Source organism: Cololabis saira, chromosome 2 (assembly GCF_033807715.1).
Source record: "Cololabis saira isolate AMF1-May2022 chromosome 2, fColSai1.1, whole genome shotgun sequence".
In the NCBI taxonomy this organism is placed as follows: Eukaryota; Metazoa; Chordata; class Actinopteri; order Beloniformes; family Belonidae; genus Cololabis; species Cololabis saira.
Genome location: NC_084588.1, coordinates 56,730,733 through 56,757,843, shown reverse-complemented (window position 1 = coordinate 56,757,843; position 27,111 = coordinate 56,730,733). Strand labels below are relative to the sequence as shown.

Sequence of the window (27,111 nt, the reverse complement as noted above, 5' to 3'; positions counted from 1 at the left end):
CTGCAGCTAAAGGGAAGCGGGTTCAGCCGCCCTGGTCGGCTCCGGCCGGAACCGAAGTTCCCCAGTTACGACTCTACAACAGTCTGACCAGGACTAAGGTACGAGGGGCGGGTGCTGCTGCAGGTGCTGCTGCAGGTGCTGCTGCAGGTGCTGCTGCAGGTGCAGGTGCACGTGCAGGTGCTGCTGCAGGTGCAGGTGCTGCTGCAGGTGCAGGTGCACGTGCAGGTGCTGCTGCAGGTGCAGGTGCTGCTGCAGGTGCAGGTGCTACTGCAGGTGTTGCTGCAGGTGCTACTGCAGGTGTTACTGCAGGTGTTACTGCAGGTGCAGGTGTTACTACAGGTGCAGGTGCTGCTGCAGGTGTTACTGCAGGTACTGCTGCAGGTGTTACTGCAGGTGTTACTGCAGGTGCAGGTGTTACTGCAGGTGCAGGTGTTACTGCAGGTGTTACTGCAGGTGCAGGTGTTACTGCAGGTGTTACTGCAGGTGCAGGTGTTACTGCAGGTGCAGGTGTTACTGCAGGTGCAGGTGTTACTGCAGGTGTTACTGCAGGTGCAGGTGTTACTGCAGGTGTTACTGCAGGTGCAGGTGTTACTGCAGGTGCAGGTGTTACTGCAGGTGCAGGTGTTACTGCAGGTGTTACTGCAGGTGCAGGTGTTACTGCAGGTGCAGGTGTTACTGCAGGTGCAGGTGTTACTGCAGGTGCAGGTGTTACTGCAGGTGCAGGTGCTGCTGCAGGTGCAGGTGCTGCTGCAGGTGCAGGTGTTACTGCAGGTGTTACTGCAGGTGTTCGGTCTCTGCCAGGACACATTTCCTCAGAAACTATGGCGGTAGATTTGTGTCTTAATTATTCAATCAAAAAATATATTTTCAATAAAAAAAAATGTTCACTTAAAAAAAAGATTAAATCAAAGAAAATGTATTTGAATGCAAAAAAATATTTGAGACTCAAAAAAATTCATTTGAACACTTTTTTTCTTTGATTGAAAATGTTTTCTTTGATATAAGTTTTTTTTTTGTTTGAAGCAAATTTAGTGTTGCTTTGTGTTTCAATAAAAATTTCAATAAAAAAATCACTTCAATAAAAAAACTTTTGTTTGAATGCAAAAAAAATATTTGAGACCCAAAAAATTGCATTTGAACACTTTTTTGGGATTTAAAATATTTCTTTCGATTTGAAGTGATTTTTTTTTATTGACATTCATGTTATGAATATTATTTTACAGTCGCTAGAAATGATTAACATACATTTAAAGTTAAAAGGTTTTATATTTGTATTGGTATTTGAACATCAGTTGTGGCTGCTCTTTAAGAGCAGTACCAGTTCCGACCACACGGGGGCGCCAGACCTGCAGGCCAGCAGCTGCTGGTGGAGTTACAGCAGGAGCAGCAGCGCCCCCTGTGGTCGGAGGCGGTACTGCTGCTACTGCTACTGCTGCTACTGCTGCTGCTGCTGCCGTTCCAGATGTTCATCATTAATGACATTATTATTGTGGAAACAGAATATTACAATTATTATTTAATCACAATAATGATGTTAATAGTTTTTATGACTGCATTATTTTTTTTAATAGAAAAATAGAAAATAACGAAAAAAATAAATATAAATATTTGAACCTATATTTTGTATTAATTTGATTACTTATTTTCAAAAAATAAGTTTACTGAAAATTATTTACACATCTTTTAATATACAGATTCATTTTTGGGGGTCAGTTATTTATTTTCTTAGTAATTATTTCCACAGAATATTTAAGTCATTTTTCTCCACGTTTGATTTTTAATCATTTATTTTATTCACATGATAATTATTCTACGGATTTATTTCAGTTTTTCCTCCGAGATTCATCAGATTCAGACGTGTTGTTAAGGTGTTGTTAAGGTGTAGTTAAGGTGTTGTTAAGGTGTTGTTGTTCTCGGTGTTGCAGGAGCTGTTCGTCCCCCAGAAGGGGAACCAGGTGACCTGGTACTCCTGCGGCCCGACGGTGTACGACGCCTCGCACATGGGACATGCCAGGTAAGGGGGGGGGGGGGGGGGCGGTTACCACGTTGGTTACCGCGGTTACCAGCGCTCTCGTCACCATCATTTCTTAAAAGGAGCCTCAAGCTCCTTTAATTATGTGGTAAATGATAATAAACACCAGAAAGATGCACTAGAGCCCTGCTGTAGCGGGACTGTTTTCTTCATCCTGCTCCCGCTGCATCTGCAAAACTCATGAATTCCTGCCCGCACGGCGCAGGATAATAGAGATGCATTGATTTAGTGTCTTCTCCCGTCCCGCAAGAGAAAAGTCCAGACAAATCTATCTGATTTAATGCTAACATGATTATTGTGGAGCTTGATGGATGATTGACAGTTCATAGACACCTGACAGAAAGTTACATGATAATCCATCATTGTCATCACACAAGCTTTTTCGGCTTTCACGCCGTATCAATTATGATTGAGGTTATAACAACGAGAGTAGCTGTGAGTGGCTCAAACACTAATAAATAACATGAAATAAACAGAGTTAACGAATAAAACAAATTAATTTAACAGATGAAAATAGGCTTTTGCACTTACCAAGGCCAGTCTGTTTCGTTCTCCGTGAAAAGCAACGTCTGCTTTGCAAACCTAGCTAGTCTTCTTTTTATTCTCCGTATCGAGGCTAAAATGCTCCCAAACTTTTTAAGTTTTATTACCTGCAGCTGCTGAGACGCTATCGTGCTGCGCGACTCTCGGCAGAGATTGTACTGAAGTTAGACGCCTCACTCCGTTGGAAAAACACGTCTGGCGACAATTGTCGACAATGGAATTCATTGTCGACAATTTTGATTATTGATTTTTGTCGACAACGTCGACGAATCGTTGCAGCCCTACTCTTCACCAACGCTGTCGTCACCAACGCTCTCGTTAACGCTCTCGTTAACCCTTTCCTCGTCTGCAGGTCCTACATCTCCTTCGACATCCTGCGGAGGATCCTGAGGGATTACTTCAAGTACGACGTGTATTACTGCATGAACATCACCGACATCGACGACAAGGTCAGTCCGCCGGTCTCCCCGTGAATGCTGGGGGTTTTCTGAGCCGGTGACATCACTGTTAGGTCCCTAAATCAACATAACATAAATTCATAACTTAGGAAAGACACAGAGACTGTAGAATGATTTTTTTAAAGGCCTTCTGCAGAAGTGGAGAGGAGAGCAGAGGAGTGCAGGACCCGCAGGCCATCACAGAGTACTACTAAACTACTAAGCTCTTCTCCCAAAATCTTCTTGCAGCATCACCTTTTTATTGAGAATTTGTGACAGGAACATGACCATTTTAAGACAGCCAATAGTAGACTTTTGAATGGACAATGGGAGGAAACAGATGGTCACACATGTGACATTTTCAGTTAAAGAGCAACTAATCTGTGGTATGCAGAAACAAAGGTGCTACTGCAGGTGCAAGTGCTGCAGGTGCAGGTGCTGCAGGTGCAGGTGTTATTGCAGGTGTTACTGCAGGTGTTATTGCAGGTGCAGGTGTTACTGCAGGTGCAGGTGTTATTGCAGGTGTTACTGCAGGTGTTACCTCAAGGTGCAGGTGCTGCAGGTGCAGGTGTTATTGCAGGTGCTACTGCAGGTGTTCGGTCTCTGCCAGGACACATTTCCTCAGAAACTATGGAGGTAGATTTGTGTCTTAATTATTCAATCAAAAAATATTTTTTCAAAAAAATATTTGAGACTTTTTTCTTTGATTGTAAATGTTTTCTTTGATAGAAGTGAAGTTTTTTTTTGTTTGAAGCAACTTCAGTGTTGCTTTGTGTTTGGGCCGTATTATTATGGGATGGACATGTGTGTCTTTATCATTTAATCAAAAAAGAAGTTGCTTCAAAAAGGAAAAAAATATTTGAGACCCAAAGAATTGCATTTGAACACTTTTTTGTGATTTAAAATATTTTTTTCGATTTGAAGTGATTTCTTTTTATTGACATCCATGTCATGAATAGTATTTTACAGTCGTTAGAAATTATTAACATACATTTAAAGTGAAAAGGTTTTTATATTTATATTGGTATTTGAACATCAGTTGATCAGTTGTGGCTACTCTTTAAGAGCAGTACCAGTTCCGACCACAGGGGGGCGCCAGACCTCCAGGCCAGCAGCACATGTGGAACATGTGGAACATGTATGTGACATTTTCAGTTCAAGAGCAACTAATCTGTGGTATGCAGAAACAAACAGGCATCCATAAAAAACACAAAGGGTCAAGGGGTCAACTAAAAACAGCAACTCTGTTGGAGGTTTTGAACAGATAAAGACACTGGGCCATTGACAAACCGGGAAGTCACCAGGCCAACCTTCAATGGGTCAGCTGTCAGTCCACCCCCCTGACAGGACTCAGGAAGTGGCCTGTGATCTGCATGTGATAGTTTATAAAGACAAAAAGGCAGTTTTCTAAGCCGACCGAATGAACCTGATTCTAACAGTTTCATAAGGACAACTAGTTCAAAACTTTGATTAATCTCACATCACCGTCTTCAGATCATCAAACGGGCCCGGCAGAACCACCTCCTGGACCAGTACAAGCAGAAGCAGCCGGGACCGGCCCAGATCCTGCAGGACGTGCTGAGCGCTCGAGGGGTGAGTGGTTTCTCGGTGGTCCGGGGGCTCCCAGGGGGCTCGGCGGGGGCTCCCAGGGGGCTCGGCGGGGGCTCCCAGGGGGCTCCCAGGGGGCTCCCAGGGGGCTCGGCATCGTCTCCGTGGTTCTGATCTCTCCTGGTTCTGATCTCTCCTGGTTCTGGTTCTGGTTCCTCTCAGCCCTTCCAGCAGCACATGGCCGCCACCACCGACCCGGACAAGAAGCAGATGCTGGAGCGTCTGGACGCGGCCGTGGCCGCCGCGCTGACGGCTCTGCAGACGGCCAAGGCCGGCGGAGCCGGAGACGAAGCCCTGCAGCCCCTGGCCCAGGTGAGGAGGGGGGGTCGGGGGGGGGGACGGGGGGGATACGGGGGGACGGGTTCACTGGCCACGGTTAAATTATGTTTTTTAATCCGGAAGGAATTATTCTGAATTAAATGATTCAGAATTAAACTATTTTCCTTCGAGTTTACATGGAAATAGTAATCTAAAGTATTAATGGTGGTTGATTCTAGTATATACTAGTATTTAAACTAAAGTGCTAATGCTAGTTGATTCTAGTATATACTAGTATTTAAACTAATACCTGCCTGAAATGACCTTATCTTAGAATTCTTGACCACTTTTCACCTTTATTGCGATGGGTTTTACACTTCCTGTAATTCTATTCAAACTTCTTTCTATTCCTTGCCAAATGTCAAATCATAATTGGTTAAATGTTAAAAGATATTGTTTCAACTGAATCTTAAACCAATCTTTGCTCCCACATGAGAAATATGAACTGGCTTAGAAAACCAGAGTATCTGTATCGTAGCTGTTCTCTAGGTGGTAGGAACTCCTTCTGATGTAATTACTGTAACCATGGTGATAAATGTTAGTATAACTGTAACCATGGTGATAAAATGATAGTATAACTGTAACCATGGTGATAAATGATAGTATAACCGTAACCATGGTGATAAAATGATAGTATAACTGTAACCATGGTGATAAAATGATAGTATAACTGTAACCATGGTGATAAATGATAGTATAACTGTAACCATGGTGATAAAATGATAGTATAACTGTAACCATGGTGATAAATGATAGTATAACTGTAACCATGGTGATAAAATGATAGTATAACTGTAACCATGGTGATAAAATGATAGTATAACTGTAACCATGGTGATAAATGATAGTTCTACTGTAACCATGGTGATAAATGATAGTATAACTGTAACCATGGTGATAAAATGATAGTATAACTGTAACCATGGTGATAAATGATAGTATAACTGTAACCATGGTGATAAATGATAGTATAACTGTAACCATGGTGATAAATGATAGTATAACTGTAACCATGGTGATAAAATGATAGTATAACTGTAACCATGGTGATAAATGATAGTATAACTGTAACCATGGTGATAAAATGATAGTATAACTGTAACCATGGTGATAAATGATAGTATAACTGTAACCATGGTGATAAAATGATAGTATAACTGTAACCATGGTGATAAATGATAGTATAACTGTAACCATGGTGATAAATGGTAGTTCTACTGTAACCATGGTGATAAATGATAGTATAACTGTAACCATGGTGATAAATGATAGTATAACTGTAACCATGGTGATAAAATGATAGTATAACTGTAACCATGGTGATAAATGATAGTATAACCGTAACCATGGTGATAAATGATAGTATAACCGTAACCATGGTGATAAATGATAGTATAACCGTAACCATGGTGATAAATGATAGTATAACTGTAACCATGGTGATAAAATGATAGTATAACTGTAACCATGGTGATAAATGATAGTATAACTGTAACCATGGTGATAAAATGATAGTATAACTGTAACCATGGTGATAAATGATAGTTCTACTGTAACCATGGTGATAAATGATAGTATAACTGTAACCATGGTGATAAATGATAGTTCTACTGTAACCATGGTGATAAATGATAGTATAACTGTAACCATGGTGATAAATGATAGTTCTACTGTAACCATGGTGATAAAATGATAGTATAACCGTAACCATGGTGATAAATGATAGTATAACTGTAACCATGGTGATAAATGATAGTATAACTGTAACCATGGTGATAAATGATAGTATAACTGTAACCATGGTGATAAAATGATAGTATAACTGTAACCATGGTGATAAATGATAGTATAACTGTAACCATGGTGATAAAATGATAGTATAACTGTAACCATGGTGATAAATGATAGTATAACCGTAACCATGGTGATAAATGATAGTATAACCGTAACCATAGTGATAAATGATAGTATAACTGTAACCATGGTGATAAATGATAGTTCTACTGTAACCATGGTGATAAATGATAGTATAACTGTAACCATGGTGATAAATGATAGTTCTACTGTAACCATGGTGATAAAATGATAGTATAACCGTAACCATGGTGATAAATGATAGTATAACTGTAACCATGGTGATAAATGATAGTATAACTGTAACCATGGTGATAAATGATAGTATAACTGTAACCATGGTGATAAAATGATAGTATAACTGTAACCATGGTGATAAATGATAGTTCTACTGTAACCATGGTGATAAATGATAGTTCTACTGTAACCATGGTGATAAATGATAGTATAACTGTAACCATGGTGATAAATGATAGTATAACTGTAACCATGGTGATAAATGATAGTATAACTGTAACCATGGTGATAAAATGATAGTATAACTGTAACCATGGTGATAAATGATAGTATAACTGTAACCATGGTGATAAATGATAGTTCTACTGTAACCATGGTGATAAATGATAGTATAACTGTAACCATGGTGATAAATGATAGTTCTACTGTAACCATGGTGATAAATGATAGTATAACTGTAACCATGGTGATAAATGATAGTATAACTGTAACCATGGTGATAAATGATAGTATAACTGTAACCATGGTGATAAATGATGGTATAACTGTAACCATGGTGATAAAATGATAGTATAACTGTAACCATGGTGATAAATGATAGTATAACCGTAACCATGGTGATAAATGATAGTATAACCGTAACCATAGTGATAAAATGATAGTATAACTGTAACCATGGTGATAAAATGATAGTATAACTGTAACCATGGTGATAAATGATAGTATAACTGTAACCATGGTGATAAATGATAGTTCTACTGTAACCATGGTGATAAATGATAGTATAACTGTAACCATGGTGATAAATGATAGTATAACTGTAACCATGGTGATAAATGATAGTATAACTGTAACCATGGCGATAAATGATAGTTCTACTGTAACCATGGTGATAAATGATAGTATAACTGTAACCATGGTGATAAATGATAGTATAACTGTAACCATGGTGATAAATGATAGTATAACTGTAACAATGGTGATAAATGATAGTATAACCGTAACCATAGTGATAAAATGATAGTATAACTGTAACCATGGTGATAAAATGATATATAACTGTAACCATGGTGATAAAATGATAGTATAATTCGTCATACAGTTGTTTCGGAGATCGTGTCACCAGAATATTCCTCAGAAAATGGAACAAAATATAAGTAAACCTTTGTCTTCTAGAAAACCAGCCTGGATTCTTATATATACTGATATCAGTAGATGCTATGCTAATGCTAACGCTAATCTGTGATGGTTCCAGGTTCTGCTGGACCAGTCCAAGGACCTGCTGTCCGACTGGCTGGATAAGCAGTTTGGGAGTCAGGTGACGGAGAACTCCATCTTCTCCACCCTCCCCAACTACTGGGAGGGGGAATATCACAAGGACATGGAGGCCCTGAATGTGAGGAAACCCCGGGGATTCTGGGGAAACCCCGCCGTGATTCTGGGGAAACACCGTCATGATTCTGGGGAAACACCACCGTGATTCTGGGGAAACCCCGCCGTGATTCTGGGGAAACACCGTGATTATTCTGGGGAAACACCGCCGTGATTCTGGGGAAACCCTGCCGTGATTCTGGGGAAACACCGCCGTGATTCTGGGGAAACCCTGCCGTGATTCTGGGGAAACACCGCCGTGATTCTGGGGAAACACCGTCGTGATTCTGGGGAAACCCCGTCGTGATTCTGGGGAAACCCTGCCGTGATTCTGGGGAAACACCGCCGTGATTCTGGGGAAACACCGTCGTGATTCTGGGGAAACACCGCCGTGATTCTGGGGAAACACCGCCATGATTCTGGGGAAACACCGCCGTGATTCTGGGGAAACACCGCCGTGATTCTGGGGAAACACCGCCATGATTCTGGGGAAACACCGCCGTGATTCTGGGGAAACACCACCGTGATTCTGGGGAAACACCGCCGTGATTCTGGGGAAACACCGCCGTGATTCTGGGGAAACACCGCCGTGATTCTGGGGAAACCCTGCCGTGATTCTGGGGAAACACCGCCGTGATTCTGGGGAAACCCTGCCGTGATTCTGGGGAAACACCGCCGTGATTCTGGGGAAACACCGTCGTGATTCTGGGGAAACCCCGTCGTGATTCTGGGGAAACCCTGCCGTGATTCTGGGGAAACCCTGCCGTGATTCTGGGGAAACACCGCCGTGATTCTGGGGAAACACCGTCGTGATTCTGGGGAAACACCGCCGTGATTCTGGGGAAACACCGCCATGATTCTGGGGAAACACCGCCGTGATTCTGGGGAAACACCGCCATGATTCTGGGGAAACACCGCCGTGATTCTGGGGAAACACCACCGTGATTCTGGGGAAACACCGCCGTGATTCTGGGGAAACACCGCTATGATTCTGGGGAAACACCGCCGTGATTCTGGGGAAACACCGCCGTGATTCTGGGGAAACACCACCGTGATTCTGGGGAAACCCTGCCGTGATTCTGGGGAAACCCTGCCGTGATTCTGGGGAAACACCGTCATGATTCTGGGGAAACACCGGGGAAACACCGCCGTGATTCTGGGGAAACACCGCCATGATTCTGGGGAAACACCGCCGTGATTCTGGGGAAACACCGCCGTGATTCTGGGGAAACACCGTCATGATTCTGGGGAAACACCGCCGTGATTCTGGGGAAACACCGCCGTGATTCTGGGGAAACACCGCCGTGATTCTGGGGAAACACCGCCGTGATTCTGGGGAAACACCGCCGTGATTCTGGGGAAACACGGCCGTGATTCTGGGGAAACACCGCCATGATTCTGGGGAAACACCGCCGTGATTCTGGGGAAACACTGACATGATTCTGGGGAAACACCGCTGTGATTCTGGGGAAACACCGCCGTGATTCTGGGGAAACACCGTCGTGATTCTGGGGAAACACCGCCATGATTCTGGGGAAACACCGCCGTGATTCTGGGGAAACACCGCCATGATTCTGGGGAAACACCGCCATGATTCTGGGGAAACACCGCCATGATTCTGGGGTTGGAACGTCTGTCGGGGGAAAGAGAGAACTAATAGAGAGAATGGAGAACAGAGAAGCATAAGCCTATAGCAGCATATCTACCACCAAGCTATATTTGAGACTAACTATTATAGTCTTGTTCTATAGCTGCAACTATGACTACTGACTCTAACACACTAGAGTTTACACTACCTAGAGATTTACCAACACCAGCTAGAGGTTTACTAAACACTAACTATAGGCTTTAATAAACACTAACTAGTGGTTTACTAAACACTAACTAGTAAACACTAACTTCTTTACCGACCCGTCTCCCCCCAGATCCTCCCCCCCGATGTTCTGACCCGGGTCAGCGAGTACGTCCCCGAGATCGTGGAGTTTGTGAAGGAGATCATCACCAACGGTTACGGGTGAGCGAGGCTCCGCTGGGGTTCAGGTCCAGGTCTGGTTCCCAGGTCCAGTACTGGTACCAGGTCTTACGGGTCTCTCTGTCCGCAGGTACGAGTCCAACGGCTCCGTTTACTTCAACACGTCCAAGTTTGACTCCAGTCCGGATCACTCGTACGCCAAGCTGGTCCCGGAGGCCGTGGGGGACCAGAAGATCCTGCAGGAGGGGGAAGGTGAGGGGGGGTTACCGTGGTTACCGGGGGGGGGGGAGGGGGGGCCAGAAGATCCTGCAGGAGGGGGAAGGTGAGGGGGGGTTACCATGGTTACCAGGGGGGGGGGGGACCAGAAGATCCTGCAGGAGGGGGAAGGTGAGGGGGGGTTACCGTGGTTACCGGGGTGGGGGGGGGGACCAGAAGATCCTGCAGGAGGGGGAAGGTGAGGGGGGGTTACCGTGGTTACCGGGGGGGGGACCAGAAGATCCTGCAGGAGGGGGAAGGTGAGGGGGGGTTACCGTGGTTACCGGGGGGGGGGGGGGACCAGAAGATCCTGCAGGAGGGGGAAGGTGAGGGGGGTTACCGTGGTTACCGGTTCCTGTGTTTGTGGTGCTGCCGGTTGCCGTGGTTACCGGGTCTCAAGTTGTTTCTCTCCAGGTGATCTGAGCATCTCGGCCGACCAACTGAGTGAGAAGAAATCCCAGATCGACTTCGCCCTGTGGAAGGCGTCGAAGCCCGGAGAGCCGTCCTGGGATTCTCCCTGGGGGAAGGTGAGTCGTCCTGGTCCAGGTCCAGGTCCTGGTCCAGGTCCAGGTCCCGCCGCTGCTTCGTGGCACTCGAAACCCGGAGACTGCGTTGGGGGGGTTGATAAGAGGGGGGGCCGGGAAGGCGTTGAGTTGAGGGAGGGGGTGAACTTCGCTCAGAGCTGCTCTCAGCCAATGTCCTTGATGTTATCAGGCGGCTCGGTCAGTTCTGAAACAGGTCCACAGATGTTCCTGAGAGGGGAGGGTTAGTGGGGGCAGAGTCACCTTGTTTACATTCCACCAGGGAGATTGTGACCAGTACATTCCACCAGGGAGATTGTGACCAGAGCGATCGGCCAAACCCGCCCTGACAAGGCCAGATTATAGAATCAACAATTATATTGAAAACAGGCAGACTCAGTAATTTTCCGTCTGCCTTCAGTCTCTGGTTCATCAACGGCGACTCCAATCAGACGAATTTGTGATCAATTCCCGCCAAGCCGAGCTTCCAACTTTCCAAGGTCTTATCCATCTTGCCAATGAGCTCAAAGACGCCGCCAGCCTGAGATTCTGTTCAAGAATCACATCCAGCTTACGGCTTTGCTCCCCCAACGTTAAAGTCTGAGTGTTGATCACCTTGCTTGATCCTTCAGCCACGTCCGGCAGCTCTGAAAGAGCCAGAACAGCTGTCGACGACTTACGCGTTTGTCGGTAGACCAGGAATCCCCCTCCTCCGATCAGGAGAAATCCTGCTATCATAAATCCAATTATGAAGCATCTTCAACGTCCTCGACAGACAGAATCACCAAACACAACGGTTTACAATGTTTCCAGGAATCCATTGTGTATCCAGTAAAAAACATCCCATCGGGGCAGGAGGGCTCCCTTACCCCCTGACTTCTGGTTGTGCTGAGAGACCAGTTAATCAATTCCATGATTGTAGAGTTTGGGAGGAGTGAAAAGGAGAAACTCTGAAGACGAGACAGGACAAAAGCAGTAGCAGGGCAGATAGATAAGGGAGAGGAGCAGAGAAACGTTCGCCTTCGCTGAGAGTCGGAAGAAGAAGGAATGATAAAGATAATATCACGATATCTACGGTATTCCATATATTGTAAGAAATTTCATCAACGATATATATCACAATCTATGTGACTGAAAAAGAAAAAATACCCATCAAAAGGAAAACGTCTGTAGTTATGCATTTATTCAATGCCAAAACTTCATCAAATGTACAAAGAAAGTGTATTTGTATATTTCCTCACTGCTGCTAGTCTGGTAAATGTAAACACTGTTGTACTAATTAAAGTGCATGAACAATAGTGCGGTGACAACCACGTAAATCCATTATGTGTGTTGGAATAAAATATCCATATTTGCCGTCAGTTTATCGATTTATTTATTGCGACAGAGAGCGCAACAATATATTGCAATATTGATTTTTTTTCTTTTCCCCACCACTGGTTAACACCGTGTGTTTCCTTCGGGTCCTGGTCCTGGTCCTGGTCCAGGTCCTGGTCCTGGTCCTGGTCCTGGTCCTGGTCCTGGTCCTGGTTAACCCCCCTGTCTTTCCCCCCAGGGCCGCCCCGGCTGGCACATCGAGTGCTCAGCGATGGCCGGATCCATCCTGGGGGAGTCCATGGATATTCACGGGGGAGGATTCGACCTGCGGTTCCCCCACCACGACAACGAGCTGGCCCAGTCCGAGGTGGGTGAACTGGTCCGGGTCCCCCCCGGGGTCCCAGGCTGCTTTAGATGTTAGCTGGTTAGCTGTTAGCTGTTTAGATGTTAGCTGCTTAGCTGTTAGCTGTTTAGATGTTAGCTGGTTAGCTGTTAGCTGTTTAGATGTTAGCTGGTTAGCTGTTAGCTGTTTAGATGTTGGCTGGTTAGCTGTTAGCTGTTTAGATGTTACCTGGTTAGATGTTAGCTGGTTAGCTGTTACCTGGTTAGATGTTACCTGGTTAGATGTTAGCTGGTTAGCCGTGTTAGCTGGTTAGCTGTTAGCTGCATGAGCTGTTAGCTGGTTAGATATTAGCTGTTAGCTGGTTGGAGGTCCCGCTAGGCCCCCAGACCCCCTCTGACCTCTGACCCCACCTCCCCCCAGGCCTACTTCCGTAACGACCACTGGGTGCGCTACTTCCTGCACGCGGGTCACCTGACCATCTCCGGCTGCAAGATGTCCAAGTCCCTGAAGAACTTCATCACCATCAAGGAAGCTCTGAGCAGGAACTCGGCCCGCCAGCTCCGGCTGGCCTTCCTGCTGCACGCCTGGAAGGACACGCTGGACTACAGCTCCAACACCATGGACACGGCCGTGCAGTACGAGCGGTTCCTCAACGTAGGTGACCCCTGACCTCTGACCTCTAACCCCAACCTCAACCCCTGACCCTGAACCTGACCCCCAACCCTAAACCTCTAACCACAACCCTTAACACGCTGGACTACAGCTCCAACACCATGGACACGGCCGTGCAGTACGAGCGGTTCCTCAACGTAGGTGACCCCTGACCTCTGACCTTAGACCTGACCTCAACCCCTAACCCTGAACCTGACCCTAACCCCGACCCCGACACGCTGGACTACAGCTCCAACACCATGGACACGGCCATGCAGTACGAGCGGTTCCTCAACGTAGGTGACCCCTGACCTCTGACCTTAGACCTGACCTCAACCCCTAACCCTGAACCTGACCCTAACCCCGACCCCGACACGCTGGACTACAGCTCCAACACCATGGACACGGCCGTGCAGTACGAGCGGTTCCTCAACGTAGGTGACCCCTGACCTCTGACCTCAACCTGACCCACAACCCTAAACCTGGACCTGACCCTGACCTCTGAACCCCTCGTTGACCCACCCCATGTTAACCCCTGACCTCAGACCCCCATGTCTCTGTTGACCTCTGACCCCCTCGTTGACCCCTGACCCCCTCGTTGACCCCTGACCCCCGTGTTGACCCCTGACCCCCGTGTTGACCCCTGACCCCCGTGTTGACCCCTGACCCCCCGTGTTGACCCCTGACTCCCCGTTGACCCCTGACCTCTGACCCGTGTCTCCCCGTCACCAGGAGTTCTTCCTGAACGTGAAGGACATCATGCGAGCTCCCACCGACGTCACCGGACGCTTCGAGAAGTGGGAGGCGGCCGAGGTGGAGCTGAACACCAGGTCAGTGTCATCACTTCCTGTTCCTGTCTGCTAACACAGAGCCGAGGAGGAAAGACGTCAGCAGGATCTTAGAGGTTCTGGCTGCACATCGGTCCGGAACAGTTACAGAACCGCCGAGGCCAAACGCCTCCTGCTGGAGGAACCTGCGGTAGATGTTCCTCCTGCAGGAGGAACCTCCGGTAGATGTTCCTCCTGCAGGAGGAACCTCCGGTAGATGTTCCTCCTGCAGGAGGAACCTCCGGTAGATGTTCCTCCTGCAGGAGGAACCTCCGGTAGATGTTCCTCCTGCAGGAGGAACCTTCGGTAGATGTTCCTCCTGCAGGAGGAACCTCCGGTAGATGTTCCTCCTGCAGGAGGAACCTTCGGTAGATGTTCCTCCTGCAGGAGGAACCTCCGGTAGATGTTCCTCCTGCAGGAGGAACCTCCGGTAGATGTTCCTCCTGCAGGAGGAACCTCCGGTAGATGTTCCTCCTGCAGGAGGAACCTCCGGTAGATGTTCCTCCTGCAGGAGGAACCTCCGGTAGATGTTCCTCCTGCTGGAGGAACCTCCGGTAGATGTTCCTCCTGCTGGAGGAACCTCCGGTAGATGTTCCTCCTGCTGGAGGAACCTCCGGTAGATGTTCCTCCTGCAGGAGGAACCTCCGGTAGATGTTCCTCCTGCAGGAGGAACCTCCGGTAGATGTTCCTCCTGCAGGAGGAACCTCCGGTAGATGTTCCTCCTGCAGGGGGAACCTTCGGTAGATGTTCCTCCTGCAGGAGGAACCTTCGGTAGATGTTCCTCCTGCAGGAGGAACCTTCGGTAGATGTTCCTCCTGCTGGAGGAACCTCTGGTAGATGTTCCTCCTGCTGGAGGAACCTCTGGTAGATGTTCCTCCTGCAGGAGGAACTAGTGATATAGGGGTGTGCAAACAAGGGTACCTCACGATTCAATTCGATTTCGATTATTGGAGCTTCGATACTTTGATTATTGTGATTTTTACTGCTTTTTTCCATACCAGATTGATTTTGTCTTCATCTGTGGCTACATTTGTAAATAAATATCCAATCAATGAACTCAGTTCCTCTAACAACACTCATTAAGTAAATAACAAGGTTTATTTTTCAAAGACACAAAATAATGTATTTTATGACTATGTAAACATTTGCTCTTTGACTTCCTTAACTTTGACCAGGGAAAGCTGCACTTGCATGAGAGCGCCCTCTATTGGTGAAAACACTGAAAACGCTCAAGCCCTGGATTTAATGAGTTCATTAATTCAAGTAAAAAAGATATGAACTTAGTGTAAACATATCTGACATATTTCAAGTGAACAATAAGAAATGTGCATTCTTTAAAATGAAATGATTCAGCAGCTTATTCAGTCTGGAATCTGGATAGGATAACTTAAAAAAAAATAAATAAAAAATGTATTAACCGATTCCAAATCGTCACGTGACGCATCGCGATGCATCAACACATCGATGAATTGCACCCATCTCTAGTGATGCACCGAATGTTCTCGTTTCAGTGTTTGTTCAGGGTCAGGGGTTAAAGGTTAAAGGTCAGATCCAGGTTCCCGTCTCCTTGGCTGGTGTTTCAGGAGTTTCCTAGCAACCAGGAACTAAACCGTCCTCATGTCTCTGGTGTCTCTGGTGTCTCATGTCCTCATGTCCTCATGTCCTCATGTCTCTGGTGTCCCTCATGTCCTCGTGTCTCAGCTTCTACGAGCGGAAGGCGTCCGTCCACCAGGCTCTGTGTGACAACGTGGACACGCGCGCTGCCCTGGAGGAAATGCGTCTGCTGGTCGGAAACTGCAACAGCTACATCGCTAGCATGAAGGCGGCGCGGCGCCGGCCCAACCGCATGCTGCTGGAGGCGGCGGCGCGCTACCTGACCGACATGATGAAGGTGAGACTGCCGTCCTCCGTTGCCACGACGACCAGGTGATGCTTTCTGAAGGCGGGACGCTGCTTTAGCTGGTTTAGCTGCTTTAGCTGGTTAGCTGTTAGCTGCGTGAGCTGTTAGCTGGTTAGCGTTAATACTCCAGCTCAGGTTGGGTTTGTTTAACCGCGACATTAAAGGAGGGAAGCGCTGCGTTAGCCGTTAGCTGTTAGCTGGTTAGCTGAGTTAGTTGGTTAGCCGCATTAGCTGCATTAGCTGTTAGCTGGGTAGCGTTTTTTCTTTTCACAATATGTTTGTTTTTTAGTTTTTCAAACATACGTTACATAGACACATACACTTAGCTTGCACCATTTTCAATTGAAATATAAATAATTATATTGAATTAACCAATCAGGGAGTAAAATAAATCAAACAAAAATAAATAAATAAAAAATAAATAAATAAAAAGATGACATTTTCCACAATATTTACAAGTTGTTTTCAGGTAAATCTTGCACTTTCATCCGTCATAATGTTCATATTTGGTTCCCAGAGTTCGACAAAGTTTTACAAAGTCTTTCCGTTTTCCCTTAGCGATGTACGTCCGTCTTTCCAGCCCAATACAGTTAGAAGCTTTATCCACATTCTCAGTGTAGGGGCATCCATAGCTGGTTAGCGCCAGTACTCCAGCTCAGGTGTGTCTAACCGGGACGTTAGCGGGTCCTGAAGGTTAGCTGCGTTAGCTGGTTAGCATTAATACTCCAGCTCAGGTGTGTCTAAACGGGACGTTTGCGGGTCCTGAAGGTTAGCTGCGTTAGCTGGTTAGCTGTTAGCTTGTTAGCTCTTAGCTGCGTTAGCTGGTTAGCATTAATACTCCAGCTCAGGTGTGTCTAACCGGGACGTTTGCGGGTCCTGAAGGTTAGCTGCGTTAGCTGGTTAGCTGTTAGCTTGTTAGCTCTTAGCTGCGTTAGCTGGTTAGCATTAATACTCCAGCTCAGGTGTGTCTAACCGGGACGTTTGCGGGTCCTGAAGGTTAGCTGCGTTAGCTGTTAGCTTGTTAGCTCTTAGCTGCGTTAGCTTGTTAGCATTAATACTCCAGCTCAGGTGTGTCTAACCGGGACGTTTGCGGGTCCTGAAGGTTAGCTGCGTTAGCTGGTTAGCTGTTAGCTTGTTAGCTCTTAGCTGCGTTAGCTGGTTAGCATTAATACTCCAGCTCAGGTGTGTCTAACCGGGACGTTGCTGGACGTTGCTGGACGTCCTGAACGTCCCGGTTGTTCTTTGGTCGTTCAACCGCTACCGTCACCTGACCTGGTGCAGCTGGCCGGACCCCTGCTGGTCCGTAACGCCACATCTGGCCTTCAGAACCGGAGCCCGGGTCCAGTCACGGGGCCAGTAGGGGGGTGTTGTCGGGGTTCCCTCTGACCAGCTAGCTGTCTGGGTGTTTGTTGTAACGAGGAACCGGTCCGAACTGGTCCCATGCTAACTCTCCAACGGCGTAGGTTAGCATAGGGACGGTAGGGACAGAACTCTACCAACTTTTCAGGAGCCTCAAATCGTCCCCACCAACTTTTAAGCAACCTTACTTGCATTATATAATGAGTTCAGATATAAAGGTAATTTAGATTGTCTTCCCAAATGTTGTAAGGATAGAATTGACCCTACTATTATTAAATGAATTATTTTCATTATGTTCACACTTACATTTACCCCGTCTCACTTGCTGAATTTGTCCGTCCAATTTTTCCCTCAAACACACGTTTGATTGGCTGATGACTTGGCCATGTATTTATTGTGTATGTTAATATAATTTATGTTATGTTCAAATATTGCAATTTAAATTGCTAATAAAATCCTGGAATATTCTGGAAGTTTTCCAAATGTTTCTTTAGTAGTTTTTGAAAACAAAGGTTTGAATGGAACCGTGTATCAGGTGAACCAATACACATGAAAGTTTAAGTAAGTTAGTATAAGTCAATACAGATTTATTTTGCATTGATCATTTAGCCTATCAATTAATTAGGTTCATATTGGTGACAAATGTAGCCCTGACCCCCGTTCACCCAATCTGTTTGGTCTGATTAATGTCCGTCCCCAGCAGAAAGTACATGCAGGTTATGCTGTTATATCGTCCCTACCGATGTTGAGACCAAACCTACGCCATGCTAACTCTCCCCCCTCTCCCCCATCCAGACCTTCGGGGCGATCGACGGGTCCGAGCCCATCGGGTTCCCGGTGGGAGGAACCGGGCAGAACCTGGACGTAAGTGCAGATGCTCCTGGTTTCCCTCCATTAGCACCGGACGTCTCCATCACCGTGCTTGTTTGTTGCAGCTGGAGAACACGGTGATGCCGTACCTGACGGTTCTGTCCGACTTCAGGGAGAACGTCCGCCGGATCGCCCGCGAGCAGAAAGGTGATTGATTCTCATTTCTTCCATCTTTACATTACAACTTTTGGTATTTTTTGGTTTATGCCCCAAAAAAGGAATGTTTTGTTGGACACCAGAATAACTGGTTCCTTGTTTTTGCCTTTAAATAAAGTTTTAAAGGTATGAAAACATTAAAGTTATCAGTTATAATTTCAAGGCCTGGGTGCACATTGCGGTCCGGGCAGCATTAACAGATGTTTATTCACATGCTCTCCCATACAAATGCATAGGTTTTTGTTGCCATGGTAACAAGCCCCACAGGATAGAATGGGACAATTTGGCTTCAATATCTCAAAAGCTGTAAAGGACAGCGTAATGAGACCTCAGTATGTTGTAGTCCACATCAACCCAAGTCTTTTAACGTTGGATCAAAGTCTCTACGATATCGCGTTGCCGAGCAACAAGCGTCCAAAGTTCCGTTAGCACGAAACTGAGCATAGTTGAATATCTCAAACACCGTAATAGCTAGCAAGATGAGACTAAAATATGTTGCAGTACAACACGTCCCGGGTTTTTCAATGTTGTAATGATGTCTGTAGGAACCGTTGCCTAGCAACAAGCGTCCAAAATAAAATTGATTGTTCTTTTTTAAATTGAAAGTTAAATATTGCACAAACCGTAATAACTAGCACGATGAGGTTGTACGGTCCTTTAGTGACAATCGGGCCAAGTGTTTGAAAGTTTGAACAATGTCTCTACGATAAAGTTTGGCCGAGCAATAATTCTTTTCGGTATCTAGCGTTGCCACGGTAACACTTTTGACTGAGAAAAGTAATGTCCATTGAGGCACGATGGAGATGCATCTAACGATGTAGGACATGCATGGGTGCACGTTGCGGTTCGGGCCGTATTAATGGACGAAAAAAGTGCGCCGGATGATTGAGATTTTGATGACATTTCCTATATCAAACCATTGAAAAGTTATTGCAGAAAATAGGAACTATCACATATCAACCAATCAGAAGAAGGGGTGGGGCTAATTTGCACCAATTAAGGTGAAGGAGTCAAAACCGAGTCCGATGACACCACCCACAACTCTCTGTCAAACCATTCAAAAGTTATTGCAGAAAACATGGATCGACCAATCAGAAGAAGGGGCGGGGCTAATTTGCACTAATTATGGTCAAGGACCCAAAACCGAGTCCGATGACACCACCCACGACTCTCTATGTCAAACCATTCAAAAGTTAAAGCATTTACTCTGGGTTATTTACTGACTCAGCAAACAGAACCTTCTGACAAGCTCTCAAATCACTCTGATTTGTCATCAAACCGTAGCTCGTAGCAGAAAAACAAAAACATCGTGAGAGACACAGAACCCGGCAGATTCTGACAATCTTAATTTTATTCAGATATTCCTTAAAATGAGTGAGTAAGCTCAGTGCGAAGACGGAGTGAGATTCTTTTGAAGAAAACGTTTGATTACATTACAGTGAATGGGGACTGAGACAGGTGTTGGCGCCGCTCTAGTCCTCCCCCGTTTACATTTTGTGCATACCCCGCCTGTCAAAGTCACATTTTATGAATCCCAACACCTATGTCTACATTCTGACCAAAAATTATTTGTCTCCTTTTTACGGTTTGGCCGTGAGCTCGGTTACAAATAAAAATGTGGGTTATTTTTTACTGTTTCTCCCACTCTAGCAACTGACACCCGCACTCTAGATTTGACAAAAAAAGTGAATTCCAGTCCTCGCTTGAGTGCTCATATCTTGAAAAGTGTACATCTTAGGAAAAAACAGTTTGGTGTTTTGGAGAGAAGAGAAGTTTTCCTCCGTTTTTGAAGTTTGAATGACATTCCTACGTGCAGGTATGAGAAAGTTAGGTGACTCCGAAAAAAGGTGAATTCTGTTTTTTTTTTTTACCTCCTCCCATCCACAGTGGGACATTCCGCGCCACACACATACATGGGAAAATCTCCCCATTAGTTTGGATCGTGCGATCGCTCTGAGAATTCACAGGACTGTAGTTAAATTCAGGGCCTACAACTTTCTAAATCGGTTCAGAATTTTCCGAGTAACGGTGTGCGAGTGGTGAGGCCCCAAAGTTCTCCCAATGCGTTCCGGATGGCGCTAAAAGCACACGTTTTCGCACGTTGCGCAAAAACGTGCCCACCAATCGCTAATAAAAATCATACCACTTGATTCGCGCTTAAGGCGCACGTTTCTACGTTTTTACTTTTCGCGTTTTCTCAAAGCTGCGGGACTAGTTACGCGCCAAAGTTTATAAGGTGGCCGTGGCACTAATAAAGGGAAACCTTTTCTGGATACTAATATATCGCCTTCATTTTCATGTTTTTCCTCATTTTTTCAGGTGTGTTTTATTTTTGGGGGATTATTTTCTTCCACGTCAGAGCGGGGTCATGCTGTTCACCCGCTGCTGCAACTTTAGCTTGTTAGCAAAATGTGGCCCTTCGCCATTTTTTTTCAGGGAGACTTTAGGCATGTCCTTTTTTTATGCTAGTGAAAGGTCGTCGTCAATCGCAATATGGGCCCGCCATTATGTTGCAGGCCCATAACTGGTATTAACATGTTGCAGAAATACAGTCTTATCATTCATACAAAAGCTGAAAACACAGTTTTAATAACATTAACCTGAATCAATATCGGAATCTGATCAGATCAAATCTTGATAATCGATTCTGAATCTTAAGAATCGGAATCGATGTCTTTCTTCCTCCTTTTTATCTATTTATTTACTTTTCCTTTGTTTTTGGGGTTCGTTTTTCTTTGTATTTTTTTTTTTATCTCTCCCCCTTTTTATTCATCTATTTTTTAATTTATACTGTGCAGTTTTGTTACTTAAATATTACTTAGAATAATTTTCATGTATTTGTCATTATTTTGTGTGGATTTTTTGTTAAAAAAAAGAAAAAACAATAAAAAAATAAAAAAAAATAAATAAAAAAGAATCGGAATCGAATCGATTCTTGACATTTGAATCGATCCCCAGCCCAGAACCGGGACCTCTGGTCCTGGTCCGGGTCCGGGTCCGGGTCCGGGTCCGGGTCCTGGTCCTAGTCCGGGTCCTGGTCCTGATCAGGTCTCACTAACGCCCCCCTCTCCCCCTAGTGAAGGAACTGCTGCAGCTGTGTGACGAGGTCCGGGACGACACGCTGCCGGAGCTGGGAGTCCGACTGGAGGACCACGAAGGTAGGAGACCGGATCCTGATCCTGACCCGGGTCCAGGTCTGGTCCTGGTCCAGGTCCAGACCGGGTCCAGGTCCAGGTCCTGACCCTGTCCTCGGTCCCCCAGGTCTGCCCACGGTGGTGAAGCTGGTGGACAAGGAGACGCTGCTGAGGGAGAAGGAGGAGAAGATGAAGGTGAGACAGGAAGTGTTGGGGCAGAACAGAGAGCATCATGGGTAAAGGGGGGCGGTACCAGCTGATCCAGATCCAGGAGGTGGATCCTTCGTTCAGCTAACAGTATAGTAGCAGGTTAGCAGCCTTTAGCAGGTTAGCAGGCTAACAGGTTAGCAGCCACTAGCAGGTTAGCAGCCGTTAGCAGCCTTTAGCAGGTTAGCAGCCTTTAGCAGGTTAGCAGCCGTTAGCAGCCTTTAGCAGGTTAGCAGCCTTTAGCAGGTTAGCAGCCTTTAGCAGGTTAGCAGCCGTTAGCAGCCGTTAGCAGCCTTTAGCAGGTTAGCAGCCTTTAGCAGGTTAGCAGGTTAGCAGCCTTTAGCAGGTTAGCAGGTTAGCAGCCTTTAGCAGGTTAGCAGCCGTTAGCAGCCTTTAGCATGTTAGCAGCCTTTAGCAGGTTAGCAGGTTAGCAGCCTTTAGCAGGTTAGCAGGCTAACAGGTTAGCAGCCGTTAGCAGGTTAGCAGCCTTTAGCATTTGGACCCCTGGTGTATGGGCTCAAATTAATGCCATAAGTATTTTGTATCTGTAAATAAACTTTGTACTTGTAGAAATATTTTGTGCGTGTGCAAAAAATATTTGTACTTGCAAAAAATATTTGTACTTGTAAAAATATTTTGTGCGTGTGAAAAAAATATTTGTACTTGTAGAAATATTTTGTGCGTGTGAAAAAAATATTTGTACTTGTAGAAATATTTTGTGCGTGTGAAAAAAATATTTGTACTTGTAAAAATATTTTGTGCGTGTGAAAAAAATATTTGTACTTGTAGAAATATTTTGTGCATGTGCAAAAAGTATTTGTACTTGTAAAACATATGTGTACTTCTAGATACAAATTACAAACTTTTACAAAGCTACAAACTTTTTTTACGAAAGCTACAAACTTTTTTTCAAAAGCTACAAACTTTTTTTACAACTACGAGTTTTGGCAGTGTTTTGACGTGCCAAAACTAACAGCCAATCAGCGATCTTTAGCACGGGTTTCAAAGGGTTTCTGGAGAGCCAATCAGATCATTGCATCGCCTACTGACGTCGCCGCCATATTGGATGTGGCAAGACTGGGCTGCAAACTAATACAAGTAAATGGACTTATTTTCATAAAGCCTCTTTCTACAAATACATTTACGTTTTACGTCTCATTTATTCATTCAAACACGCACTAATATACTTGGGAAACAGTTAGGCACCAAATATAATATATTTAATTTTCTCAGACGGCAAAAATAAGAACTTTATTTCACACAGGAGTAATTCATGTTATATCAGCTATAGAGAACAAGGTAGTGCCGAAAAACAATATATATCTCCCCTCACAAAAATAGAGACATATTTTTTTTTATCAACAAAACGAATAAAAAAAAATTCAAATAACAAAATAACATATTTGAACAATTTTTCAGACAATAAAATAACAACATAAAATGTAATGTAATGTGTAAAGATGTAAAATATGCTTTGTTAATGAGAGAATATGTTTCTGTATTTTTCTTATTTTTGTGAGGGGAGATGTATATTGTTTTTCGGCACTACCTTGTTCTCTATAGCTGATATAACATGAATTACTCCTGTGTGAAATAAAGTTCTTATTTTTGCCGTCTGAGAAAATTAAATATATTATATTTGGTGCCTAACTGTTTCCCAAGTATATCAGTGCGTGTTTGAATGAATAAATGAGACGTAAAACGTAAATGTATTTGTAGAAAGATGCTTTATGAAAATAAGTCCATTTACTTGTATTAGTTTGCAGCCCAGTCTTGCCACATCCAATATGGGGGCGACGTCAGTCGCCGATGCAATGATCTGATTGGCTCTCCAGAAACCCTTTGAAACCCGTGCCAAAGATCGCTGATTGGCTGTTAGTTTTGGCACGTCAAAACAGTGCCAAAACTCGTAGTTGTAAAAAAAATTTGTAGCTTTGTAAAAAAAGTTTGTAGCTTTTGAAAAAAAGTTTGTAGCTTTCGTAAAAAAAGTGTGTAGCTTTGTAAAAAAAGTTTGTAGCTTTGTAAAAAGTTTGTAATTTGTATCTAGAAGTACACATATGTTTTGCAAGTACAAATACTTTTTGCACATGCACAAAATATTTCTACAAGTACAAATATTTTTTTCACACGCACAAAATATTTTTACAAGCACAAATATTTTTTGCAAGTACAAATATTTTTTGCACACGCACAAAATATTTGGTCGCCGTGTGACGACGTTGCTCTGCGTCGCAGCAGCGCGGACGAGTCATCTAGCCTTTATATATGTCTATGGTTCAGACTTTTCCAGTCCAGTAACTTCCTGTTTCCTGTTTCAGATGGAGGAAGAGAAGAGGATGAAGAAGGAGGAAGCAGCTCGGAGGAAGCAGGAGCAGGAGGTGGGTCTGGTTCTGGTTCTGGTCCTGGTTCTGGTTCTGGTTCTCTTCGGACCAGGACCAGGACCAGGATCTCAGTCTTCTCTCTCTCTCTCCTCCAGAACGCTAAAGTCTCCAAGATGAAGATTCCTCCCAGTGAAATGTTTCGCTCGGAAACCGACAAATATTCCAGCTTTGACGACACGGTAAACCTTCATGGAATCATGAATAAAGATGAAATGTCGTGATTAATGTCCAAATACCATTTCGACAAATAAGTCGAAATGTCGAGAAAAAAGTCAGAATTTGGTAAATAAAGTCCAAATGTCCTGAATAGTTCCCAGCTAACCCCCGTGTTCCTGCAGGAATGTTGTAGTTCCTGCAGGAATGTTCTAGTTCCTAGCTAACCCCCGTATTCCTGCAGGAATGTTTAGTTCCTGCAGGAATGTTGTAGTTCCTGCAAGAATGTTGTAGTTCCTGCAGGAATGTTTAGTTCCCAGCTAACCCCCCCTCGTGTCCCTGCAGGAATGTTTTAGTTCCTGCAGGAATGTTTAGTTCCCAGCTAACCCCCCCTCGTGTCCCTGCAGGGTTTCCCTACCCACGATGCCGAGGGGAAGGAGCTCAGCAAAGGCCAGGCCAAGAAACTGAGGAAACTGTTCGAGGCTCAAGAGAAACTGCACCAGGAATTCCTGCACATGAAACTCAGCAACTGAGCCGCGCCGCCGCGCTAGCCGCCGCCGCGCTAGCCGCCGCCGCGCTAGCCGACCTGGAACCTGGAACCAGGAACCAGGAACCTGGAACCTGGAACCAGGAACCAGGAACCAGGAACCTGGAACCTGGAACCTGGAACCCCGACCCCCCCGGCCACGTCACCCACCGCTGGTCACGCTTCTGATCAAATCGCGCATTCTGTTTCTTCTGTAATTTTATACTGTATGTGTTGACTGTTGTTAATAATAAAGATGGTCGACGTATTAAAACATGTTTGGATCCATCGTTTCTGCTGGAGAAAAACCAACACCTAGCGTCGCTAGCGCCGCTAGCGTCGCCACCTTTCAGAAATAGAAATAAGGGAGACCCCTGTTCAGTTATCAAGAGTTGTTAATAATTGTCCTTCAACTATTATTAATAATTAATAAAGTAGATTATTTATCAAATTGAATGATTCAAAATGAGTTAATTATTGGGGCTCCACATGGGCCAGAACCAGGAAAATGAAACTTTAGCAGCAGAATCGGTCTCTAGCAGAATTACAGTAAAGGCTGTTATTTCTGCAGGATAACGTTGACGGCTATAGTTATAGTTAAGTTATAAGTTATAAGTTCAGTACTCTGTAAAACCAGCCATTGTGACAAAATACGTGCAAAACAACACAAACAACTTCTCTCATTAAAAATCAATCAGAATGTATTTACATCAAGCAGGTGGAAAAGCGACACCTAAATAAATCCTGCGTGAGGAAAAGAAATGAAAACAGTAAAGACGTGATACCAATCAGAGCGGACGGCGATCACGTGTTTAAGAGTTAGACGCTGCGATGGATCCAGCCCCACCGGGAGGAACCGGGAGGTTTTTAGATCAGGGTTTGTGTTTAAACAGCAGATTCATCAGGTTAGTGTTTTCCACGTCCGTAACGTCAGAGATCAGGAACTGAAACACTAATTCACTGATTCCATCATTATCAGGATCAGCAGCAACAGTTTCGTTACGAATGAGTCAAACAGGCGACGCGTTTCAGAATGTTGGTTTGATAAATACAGACTTTTCAGTCCAGTCATCGTTAAAGGATCTAGTTTCCACGTCAGCGTGTTGTTTCATGGCCTTTGAGAGAAGTTTTACCTTAAAAAGCTTTTCCTGTCACTTCCGTGGTGTTGGTTTTTCTATAAATAACGTTGGTTTAATGGAGTTGAGGGTAAATATCCATCACTCCTGCTGGACGACTGAGGTTTAGGTGATTTCACTCAGAAAGGATAAAAATGCCTTATAAATAAATAAATGAATAAATAAATATAAACAACAAACAGCAAATAATAATGTTATGCCAAAATGTGATTTTTATTTCATTTTTATTTGAGGGTCCGGCCCCCGAAGAAACTGTTCCGTCAAATTCTGCCCTCTGACAAATAAACAGGACTGTCTCAGAACACTAGAATATTGTGATAAAGTTCTTTATTTTCTGTAATGCAATTAAAAAAACAAAAATGTCATACATTCTGGATTCATTACAAATCAACTGAAATATTGCAAGCCTTTTATTATTTTAATATTGCTGATCATGGCTTACAGTTTAAGAAAACTCAAATATCCTATCTCAAAATATTACAATATTCTGGGAATCTTAATCTTAAACTGTAAACCATGATCAGCAATATTAAAATAATAAAAGGCTTGCAATATTTCAGTTGATTTGTAATGAATCCAGAATGTATGACATTTTAGTTTTTTTAATTGCATTACAGAAAATAATGAACTTTATCACAATATTCAAATTTTCTGAGACAGTCCTGTAGTTGTTGATCCTGCACTGATCCAGGTGTTTGTGTCTTCTAGTCCAGGAATCAGCAACCCAAAATGTTTTAGATCCATATTGGACCAAAAACACAAAAAACTAATATGTCTGGAGCCGCAAAAAATGAAAAGTCTTGTATCAGAATTAGAATGAAGAAACACATGCTGATGTTTCTATATTAGTTAGAACTGGGGGAAGATGTTTTTTTTCTTTATGCACTTTGAAAAAAAAGTCAAAATGTCGAGAAAAAAGTCGAAATATCGAGATTAAAAAGGAAAGGAAAAAGGAAGAAAAAATTAGAAAAAAAGAAAAAAAAGAGAAAAAAAGGAAAAAAAA

The 27,111-nt window shown here is 44.4% G+C and overlaps 1 protein-coding gene across 1 annotated transcript; it reads left to right on the top strand.

Annotated features, from left to right (window-relative positions):
- On the top strand, positions 1 to 25,248 carry LOC133418829 (cysteine--tRNA ligase, cytoplasmic-like). The gene is made up of 20 exons (XM_061707693.1): positions 1 to 98; positions 1,926 to 2,014; positions 2,928 to 3,024; positions 4,507 to 4,605; positions 4,783 to 4,932; positions 8,285 to 8,425; positions 10,326 to 10,414; positions 10,503 to 10,624; positions 11,042 to 11,154; positions 12,704 to 12,832; positions 13,229 to 13,462; positions 14,192 to 14,289; positions 15,988 to 16,177; positions 18,341 to 18,409; positions 18,481 to 18,562; positions 21,649 to 21,729; positions 21,833 to 21,900; positions 24,231 to 24,290; positions 24,389 to 24,472; positions 24,854 to 25,248. Exons 2-20 carry the CDS (start codon positions 2,001 to 2,003, stop codon positions 24,977 to 24,979), a joined length of 2,046 nt encoding a protein of 681 aa, XP_061563677.1. The 5' UTR covers positions 1 to 98; positions 1,926 to 2,000; the 3' UTR covers positions 24,980 to 25,248.
- The last annotated feature ends 1,863 nt before the right edge of the window (positions 25,249 to 27,111 follow it).